This window comes from Strigops habroptila, chromosome 2 (assembly GCF_004027225.2).
Source record: "Strigops habroptila isolate Jane chromosome 2, bStrHab1.2.pri, whole genome shotgun sequence".
Taxonomy (NCBI): Eukaryota; Metazoa; Chordata; class Aves; order Psittaciformes; family Psittacidae; genus Strigops; species Strigops habroptila.
The window spans coordinates 3,288,642-3,298,464 of record NC_044278.2 but is presented as its reverse complement, the minus strand read 5'-3'; the positions used below and the strand labels follow the sequence as shown (position 1 = coordinate 3,298,464).

The 9,823-nt window shown below is 44.9% G+C and overlaps 1 protein-coding gene across 1 annotated transcript; it reads right to left on the bottom strand.

Moving 5' to 3' along the window:
- Positions 1–582: 582 nt before the first annotated feature.
- Positions 583–8,711, bottom strand: CD2 (CD2 molecule). The gene is made up of 4 exons (XM_030471731.1): positions 8,602–8,711; positions 5,517–5,813; positions 3,015–3,257; positions 583–784 (listed from the first exon to the last, which is right to left on the bottom strand). The coding sequence occupies exons 1-4, from the start codon at positions 8,660–8,662 to the stop codon at positions 603–605; spliced, it is 783 nt and encodes a 260-aa protein (XP_030327591.1). The 5' UTR covers positions 8,663–8,711; the 3' UTR covers positions 583–602.
- Positions 8,712–9,823: the final 1,112 nt, after the last annotated feature.

Genomic DNA, 9,823 nt, shown 5'->3' with positions numbered 1-9,823 from the left:
GCAACCTCTCTGTTAAGACCAAGAGCCCACTGCCAGAGAACACTGGCAGAGTATTTCCCATGGTCTTAAGGAGCCATGAATTTTGGGCCACATTTGAAATATCTGCCCACCCTGAAAACCTCAGCTCTTTAAAGTGCTCTGGGTTGGGCCTCCAGTGTTGACAGGCCTCCAAGGACATTGTTCTGTAGAGAGGACAAGTTGTGTGAGATGCCTAAGGAAACTCGCAGAAAAGCTGAGCTCTTCTTGCCCGTTTTCACTGTCTGCAGTGTTTCCAAAAGTGACTAATGATTTCAAGGATCCTAATTTTACACCATATAAATTTAATGTCATAAATCTGCTGATGGGATACCTAATTGTATATTTTAGCCCCACAGATGCTCATGACTGGTGGCCTTGGCCAAGCTTTAGAGGAGCAATTCTTTCACCACGAATGAAAAAAGGGCTTGACAAGAAGAAGTCTTGTTCAAAGCAATGTATCAGAAACCAAGACTGGCAATGCCAGCTGATCTGCTGAGATTCACCATATGCCAAAACCAGGTTGTTGCTCATGCCAAAGTAGAAAGCATGCTCCTGCCCACAGGGCTCACTGTCAGCAGGAAGCTCTAAGAGTTTAGGTGGATGGTTAGCAACATAAAACATAAGTGTTTAAGTCTTAAACACTTACCATCATCTTCCAGCCTTTCCGCTTTCTTCCTCCTGATACAATAAATAAGCAAAATCATGAAGATGACAAAGAAGACTACACCTCCTGCTATGCTTAAGATGAGATAAAGGTCCAGCTGGCCTAGTTAAGGGAGTGAAAGAAGATGTTAGAGAGAAAGAAATAACTTGCACAACGTCTGCCTAGAATTCTGTATATACTTCCATCAACTGTAAAGGCAGCCCCAGTGAGAGAGCCCATCGTTTTGCCAGAGAAACTCTGTACACAACATAAAGTTGCTGGTCCTCACTGAGGAGAATTTTGATTGCTCCCTGATGGATCTAAGTTCTGTAGAAAATTGAAACCATTCGTGTGTGCCAGCTCATCTGATTTAAATTACCACAAATGCCCTGTTCCTGCTGGCAATGGATACTTCTAAGGACAATGAGCATGCAGGCAGTGCACAGCATCTAACAAAACTAGACTTTCAAAGTACTTCCTACTGAGCTGGAAACACTGAGACTAGCTCGCTTCAGAGTATTTTGGTACTTTCTCTTCAATTTGGCAAATTTTAAAAAATAGTGAAAAGGAAAAGAACGTAACCAAATATCCCAGTCTCAAAACAAGAGTTCAGTTTGCCCAGTGAGCAAGAATTTATATGACAGTTCCTTATTGTTGCTAGTGAGGTTTGCTGGATGCTGGACTTCCTTCACCATTTCCTGCTTGGGCTGTTCTTCTGGCATCCAGTGATCGTGCTCGTGCGCGGGTCCTGTAGAATGAACTCAGCAGAAGCACATCTTCCTTGGGGGACAAAGTTCCAAAGGAGACGACACCACTGGTACCACTCTTAACATTCACTGGGCGTGCACATAGAGGGCAGAGAATGATGGCACAAACAATTTAAGGAAGAAGTTCTTCCCTGTGAGGGTGGTGAGGCACTGGAACAGGTTGCCCAAAGAAGTGGTTAAATGCTCTATCCCTGGCAGTGTTCAAGGCCAGGTTGGACAGAGCCTTGGGTGACATGGTCTAGGATGAGGCATCCCCACCCATGGCAGGGGGGTTGGAACTAGATGATCCTGAAGGTCCTTTCCGACCCAAACCATTCAATGAATCTATGATTCTATGATTCTATGCCTACAATATAAAGGCCACCATCAGGCTGGGCTGCCCCAGTGGAAAAAAAGAGACAAGTACCATCAATAATGTGGTTCTTTTCACCTTTCTTAGCTGCCAGGGTTACACTGAGGTGTATTTTGCCATTTCCATGCCTGTTTCTTCCAGCTGACTCGAAGTTGAGCCCTGGCAGATTCACACATGGTTAATGCTCAACTGAGCCAACTAGTACAGCCAACTGAGCTAAAGTCCATCTGAAATATGTCTTGCCTGCTAAAGGTCAAAATTCAAGGTGATAGGCCTCGAATGTAGATCCAGATGTTCATGGAGGGCAGCAGGGGTGGAAAGAGGTTAAGTTGCAAGCTGAGGGATTTGCAATCTACTATGGAGCTGGCAGAATCCTGCCACCACACAGAACGGTTTGAGGGATTTTTAGTTTGAGTAGGAAGGGCAGTGCCACAAGTCTTCCTGTGGGTTTTTTTGGTGTCTGAGAAACGCTACATTTGTATTTTGAAGATCAGTGTGGCAAACCTTTTATTTCTCTGTTAACGATGTGAGAAAAAACAAGCTGTCCCACCCAACTCACCCTGGGAAGGAAGAGCTTTTCTCAAGGGTGAGAAGAAGTGAAATCAAGTATCTAGCTGATGGCTAATGTCTGGCTATACCAGCAATGCAGGCAGGCCCATGCTTGCCTGTCTTGCACCCTGGGATGGCCAGCTTCAGGCAGCATTTCCTAATCAAGACAACACGTTTGGGCTAGTTTACCCAGTAGACCACCTCCGGTGGAAACAGCGTTGCAGGGCGCTCCGAGGGCCTCTCAGCCACCCACAAGGCTCTTGACTCCAGAAAAACCTCTCTCCCTCTTCCAGTGGCCCCCGAGCCTCTCAGAGGATGAGGAAAAGCACCATTAGCCACAGGAGAAGAGGAGGAGCATGGCCCACCTCACATCCCACTGCCCCTAACTTGGGCTTCCTGCTGTTAAAGCAGGGATGCCATAAGGGTAGCAGTGAGGTAGGCAACAGCAGGGTGGAGAAGGTGGAAATGCAACAGGGCCGGGGAATGCCAAGCAGGAAGCACGACTCACATCCCTGCTGCCACAGCAGCATCAGCTCCCAGTAACTGCAGCAGTGTTCAACTTGCACTACTGGGTACCGGGAACCATTGATGCTCCTGACACCTGGACCAGTCCTATGGATACACATAACTGGGTCACGCTTTGTGAGTCCACTTTAGCAGATTCTGGCAAAAATAGAGTTTTTACCTGAGCAGTTAATTACTTTTTCAACCATTTTTTCGCTGACTTGGTTCTTAACAACACATCTGAACGCCCCAGAATACCGCGTGTGCAATTCCAACCTTGTTGCATTTTTTTGTATCTTTTTGCTTTTATCTTGAGTCACTTCTATTAGGAATGTTTCATTTTTAGTCTTCTGCTTCACTTCACACTTGACAGATACAGTTTTGTTCATGCATTCAGCACTGAGGATTGGTTGAGGGACAGGCTCTGAAAAAGAGAAGGGACAGGAACGTCTGAGATGGTTTCTCCTTTTGAAAACCTCTGTTATTAAGCAGAACAGAGTATTAGCCTCCAATAAGCAGCGAGTAACACCAGCTAATAAGACCAGAGAAGAATATAGAGCAAATTAGACCACTACTAGAGAAGTAACATGGTCATAATAAAGAAAATACAGTATATTAGCCTACATATTTTAGCCTGGCAAAGCAGAGCTGTGCCACCGTGGCTGGACTACTTTCAGGCTGATCATGGCCCACAGCCAGCCAGGCAGGTGGGCAAAGGGAGGAAGCTCTGTTTTCAGGGGAGGCAGTGGATGGGAGGGACTCAGAGCCACAGCCCCCTCCAACTCCAATATCCCAAAGTTTTGATGCAAATGAAGTTGGCTCTAATCTGCCTGTGGCCATCAGGAGAGGCTTCTTTTAAGGCAAGACTAAAAGCTACTTGTGATGCTTTATGTACTACCAACAGCACCCAGCTAGCACAACAGCAATGACATGAAAACCCATCAAAACAGAATAGAAAACACAAAAGAGACACTTCGTAGCTCTCAATGAGGCTATGACAGAGAGAACTGATTTCTGTCTCTTTTTACATCCCGCAAACAGATAGCTACATTTTGGTTCCAGTTTCTCTATCACTGGTGGCACTGAAAGAGCCAGAAAAGCAAACTGGCAGGGACATCAGATGGGAAAAAAATTAATTTCTACCTTTCAGACCAGGTAAACAAATCCGTGCCAAGGCCACCTCTAGTTACAGGCAGTATAAGTTATAGAGATCATAAATTTTTAAAGCAAATAAGGGCTATTAGGTTTGTATTGAAGTATAATCTGGCTGACAAATGGCTCTAGCACCCAACAGTTACTGGAAGATTTTACTTCTAAAGCTGCATGTTGGACGTAATACAACCTCTCTGCTGCACAGCAGATTAAAATGGTGAAATGATGCAGCACATAGCTGGGTTGCAACCTTCACCTGAAATTGAACCCAGGACACCCCAATGACAGCTCAGTGGCTTAAAGCATGAGTAAATAGCATGAGGCCCTGATGACTTCCTGAATCTGTAGGTCATTTGCAATAGTAATTCCCAAAGCAGTGAGACACCCTCTTTGCTCAGCAGTTCGTTAGCCACAGAGCCTCCCACTGTACAGAAACCCTGCTAAAACTATTCCAGATGTCGTTGCTGCCTTATCAAGGCATCACTTCCAGAGTACCAGCTGGTGCCCACAAACTCCAGAGATTGGCAGAGGTGCGCATGCTGGCTGAAGAAGGACAGAGCAAAATAATTCCATTGCTAGGAAAGAAAAACATGCTGCCCCACAGTTTAGAGGTCTGGAAAGGTGGCAGCATCCATAAAGGAGCAGAATAGCCATCCCGCCTTCCCTACTCATCCCAAAAGCTTTGGACTGCTACCATTCTATCACTCAGGACAAGATACAACACAGGATTAGAGGACTGTAGGATGCCTTCATGCTTGGAACCCACATAGCTGAAATCCCCAGGCGGGTGCTTAAATGTTCTTCAAACAGCACAATCTTTGTATCTGTGGTGTGATGTTATGCAAGGATAGGGTGCAGGATTCTTCTGTCTCTGCAAATTCAACTCCTGTTGTGCTGTATCTCAGAAAAAGTGACTGCTGGCTATTTTTTATGTTAAAGCAAAAATGCAGTGGGATTGCATTGCCTAAATACCGGCATTTAGTGCCACCTGGGTTCCTGAGCTCTTCTCAGGAACTGGCAGAGGCAGTGCAAGGTTCTCACCTTTCTGGAGCACTGGCTAGACACCAAAAGCCATAACTCAGTACCCATCAAATAGCACCAGAAGTGGTTGCTGTGCTCCCACAAGAGGTTTCTGGAAGCAGGGTGCTGCTGGGAGCACAGTCCCACTTGCATGGTGCTACCCCAGCTCAGACCCCATCGACACACCACCTGAGATGCTGCAGTGGGGTTGTCCACGCTCACCCTGATGTGCTCATGGTTGCTTGCTTGGGCACATGTGAAAACATGGTGGCCAACAAAAAGGGGAGCCAGAAAGAAGCAGAGGACCAGAGAGCATCAACAGGAGCAAGGGAAGGAGGAAGAGATCCAGGTTGCTGTCAGTGACTGGAGGAAAGAGGTGAATCTCACAGAAGTCCCTGCCCCTAAAAAAGCAGAAAGGGGGGCAATGAGCAGGAAAGGGTGTAGGAGAGAGTGGGAATACCAAGTCTTATTCAGCTATGATGGGATTTGTATGGGAAGAGCAAAAACTCACCCTGAACGATGAACATTGTATGTTCTTCTGCCTTCAGTTTTCCGTCCTGCTCATAGACAGTCACTGTGTACTGTCCACTGTCCTCTTTCACCACCTGCTCTATGTGCAGAGTCCCATTTAGGAAGATCTTACACCTGCACTGCTCCTTGTTCACGTAGTACTTAACTTTCCTGTCCTTTAGCTGAAGCAACCTTTTTCTGTCTTTCACCCATGTTACATCATATACACTCCCAGCAGCAGCGATGCTGAGAAGAGCCGACTCATTCACCGCCACGTAAAACCAGTTGGTGACAGAGCCTGTAAAGGGAAGCACAATCAGCCTGTCAATGTGTCTCCAGCAGCATCCACTCTCATGCTCAGTAGCCATAGTGATGACCCAAAAGGTCTTCATTTGCTACCCAGCCCCCACACACACACCCTGAGTTGCCTAAGCCTCTCTGCATCACTGATGCTGTCTTCTTCCCCTGGTCCAAAGCACCTCTTGATCATTCATTAGATAAATGTCAGTGCCCAATTTAATTCTGAGAGCCAAGGAAGCTAAGAGTCCAGCTTTCAAAAGCTGGCTTTATACTCTGGCTGACTTATTTGAAATGATTTTGGATGCCAAAATTCATGGCTGCCCGTAAACTTAACGCCAAACTTAACCCTTCCTGAAAATAAGGTCATTTTGGTTTTGCAGATGGCACAGGCTAGTACCCAGAGCGTCCATCACTGCAAACATTACTGTGGACAGCAAGAACACAAACTAGTAGTGGCCATGGACAGTAGGATCAGTTCAGCAATGACAGTGATGGTAATAATAATAATAATCATAGCCCACATCAGACAGTGAGTGAGTGTAAGGCACAGAACCGGAGGCAGACCCAGTGCTGCCAGCTTGCAGTGCCCCCTCCTCACCTACCCTGGGCACTCTGCCCCACTGGAATATATCCACTTGATTTTTCTAGCACAGGATCACAATGTGGCAAGTAAGGCAGGTAGAAACAGACAGCTAACCCTATCCTAGAACTGATCAGGGACTGGGGACATTAGGGGAGAAGTAAAGGCCAAAAAAATCTTTTCTCTCTGCAGATGTTCTTTGATGACAAGTCCCTTCTCCAACACAGGTAAGAGTAGGTGCTTCCCAAAAGTGCAACTGGGCAGCACGTGGCGTGTGGCCGCTGAAGGGCATACTCAGGAAAGCCAAGGGTTTCAAAGCCTGCCCTCTCCCCTCCAGGCTCCTTCTCACCCTTTGCAAGGCCCATCTCCGGTGAACCAGCGCTTTTGGAGTGCAAAGTTTGCTGGGAGGGCACCTCAAGGTACTGTCTCCATGCCTCCTTTGCAGGACGATGTAAAGGAGTGCTCACAAGTGCCAGGTGGGATAAACTCACTGACAACCGAATGGGCATTCAGAGCCACGGCTTATTTCATTTGTCATTTTCTTATGTTCATTCCTCTTCAATGTATAGGATAAAGCCAATTGGCAAGAGGGGATTTCCCTTCACATCACCAAATAGAGTTGATTCTGCTTGAATTTTATATATTTATTTCAAGTACTTTTTTCCCCATGTAGAAAAACTATATTTATGCATATTTTCATTACAGTCCTTCATTCCTAGTATCTAGGACAATGCTAAACTATATCACAGAGAGGAAACTAAAACCCAGTTGCCATTTCATGAAATCAACAGTACTAGAGATAATCAAAGAACTAAAATAGTGCACCTCTGCAACAAGAACATTAATACTGAAGTGCTTCCAGCAACTGACCCCTATCTAAGGAGGGGCTGCTATTTCACAATGGCATTTCTCACAAGGTATTTGACATATCTAATGAAAAGTTCTGAAATCAAGCTATCAACCAGCCTTGGAAACAGCTACCCTCCACACAGATGTCACTGCAGATTATACCTAAATGTCTGAATTCCGATACTCGTTTCTGCTCAGCCATGTACTGGTATTTAGAGCTAGTAATAGGACTTCTTTGAATAACAGATACTATCGTTTATTCTTTCTGGAAGCAAAGAAAAAAGTTTTCAAGGATAATTTAATGGCATCTCTATGGATAGACCACCTGGACATATCTCTGCATGTTTATCTGATCTCCATAGTCTTGCTAATAGAAAGCTGATTATTCCACATGTATGATACTAGAAATCTCTTTAGCTAAAGTAACAGCATTACTGCTAATGCCAGCTGAAATGTGCTCCAAGGAGCAGAAAGACTCAACTGGAAGCTCACTTGCAGTCACAAGAAAGAGTTAAAAGGAAAAGCTCCCATAGTAACCTTAGAGAACTAAAGAAGTCTTTGAAAAGAGTTTTCCATTCAAGGGAATAATCATTATTTCTGCTGGGGAAGATGTTTCATATATCACATACAAAACAAACAAACAAAAATCCTTATTTATCTATTAATTTTGTTCTGGAGGAAAAGAGCATTAAACAGCCATACATGCAATCTGTACTGGAAAGAACAGAGAAAACCAACATCCGTGTATGATTGTATTGTCTCCATCTCTTCTAACTTTCTCTAATCTATGAGTTAACACCTTAATTAGGTTTTTAGATTAATACTTTAAAAAATGAGAGCAATAATGTGCAAAATATAAAAGAAGTATGTATTTGCTTGCTGTTTTCACATCTTAGACTTCTTCAACTCCACTGAAGACACTGAGATATATCACGTTCTGTTAATATTTATGGAAGAATATAATTTGCACTTTAAAAAGATTCACTCATCTTTGATAAGAAAAGGAAATTACACGCAATAATGCACAGTGAACTGGATCTCTAATGTAGTACAAGCTACCTCGAGGGCAGAGAGAAAACTACATGATGACATTTCTCATTGTACATGTGTCAAGTTAAGACTCATTAACTCAAAACCAAAACTGTTTACAGCTTATTATAACTGGAATAGGAAACTCAGATCCTGCCCTCCCACAGCTGAAAATTAAATCAAATAATAACCCAGAGGTCTTCACTCACTGGGAAAGTGGAACTGGTTTCCTATCAATCACCAACATCCCACCAAGTTGTAAAAGGTTTAAAATGCAAGTTTAACAATGCCAGCCTGAAAGTGCAAAAAAAGAGTAAGAAAAACTCACATTTTACACTGGGAAACAAAAGCAGCAAGCACTTGACTAGGAAAATCCTCCTAAAGTTCATTTTCAGGGTCAAAAAAAATCCAGTGTCGCCTTGTCAAATGGTAGCTCCTGGCAGGTGGAAGGATTTTCTGCTGTGAGCAGGCAGTGGTGGGACGTACCAGCACAGCCCTCGTGCCCTCCTCCCCTCCTCCCGCTCTCACCCCAGCACTTCTCGTTTCTAGCACAGGCACAAAAACCAGGGGCAGAAGCACCTCTCAACTCGGTGTTTTATCAGGATGGGGACAACGTGCAGTGACAAAGAAAATGCACACTAAAATGCAGGAACACCCCTGAAACCCATCTACCCAGCTGGAGGCCCTCATTCTCTTCAGCGTTTACCCAAATTGCTCAACTCCAGCACCCGCATCCATCCTAGTGAGATGGATGCATTTTTGGGGTAGGGATGAAGGGAATCCTTCTGCTCTCCCACAGCCTCAGCAGCAGCAAGTGGACAGCAAGCCCAGGACCCCCAGTGGGGAGCAGGTAGCCAACGGCTGTTGGACAATGTGTAGAAAGGAGATACACTTCCCTTGGAAACCATTAGGGCTGGCTTCACATCAATGTCTGATCTAGGAGAGGCTGGCTGGTGCCACACAAAGGTGCCCTGCAGGCACAATCTGAGCAAGCTGAGAAAGCAGGGGATGAAAACACTGCCTTGTGTCTGGGCAGAAACCAGCCCTGAAGCTGGCTGGTGTGGGAATGATGGTGATGAAAGAAGCTGGGAGGAGGCATGGGAATTAGCCCTAAAAACACGTGAGAAGCTTATAATATCTTTATTCCTGATTCCAATATCAAACAGATGGGGTGGTGAGGATTTGGAATCGTAGCATCCCAGCACAATCCCTCTGCTACAGTGGCCACTGAAATCTTCCAGCATTTTATTGCTAATGTAGACCAAGAAACACAACAGATATAAAAGCTGTGTCGCAGGAGCTGTACAATGTTAGATGAATCTTTTTCCTTCATTCATGTCATTCTTCTTCCTTGAAGTTATAGGAAGATCTGGTAAGGCACCTCCCCTTCTCTGGCTTTATCATCTTTTAACTGGTACTAACGCTGGTAAAAACTACCCCTTTTGGCACAAAAGGAGAAAAAGTTTCCTGAGGTGAAACATGCTATGGTCACAGTATTGGTTCCTCTGCACAGCACAGGAAAACCTAGCTTTTCTTCCTTCTTTTTGTAA

Coding starts and splice junctions, on each gene's coding strand:
- CD2 (XM_030471731.1), bottom strand. CDS start 8,662: ATGAACTTTAGGAGGATTTTCCTAGTCAAGTGCTTGCTGCTTTTGTTT. Junction 5,814..8,601: donor TTTGTTTCCCAGTGTAAAAT/GTGAGTTTTTCT, acceptor TTCCCTTTACAG/GCTCTGTCACCAACTGGTTT. Junction 785..3,014: donor AAAAGTAATTAACTGCTCAG/GTAAAAACTCTA, acceptor TCCCTTAACTAG/GCCAGCTGGACCTTTATCTC.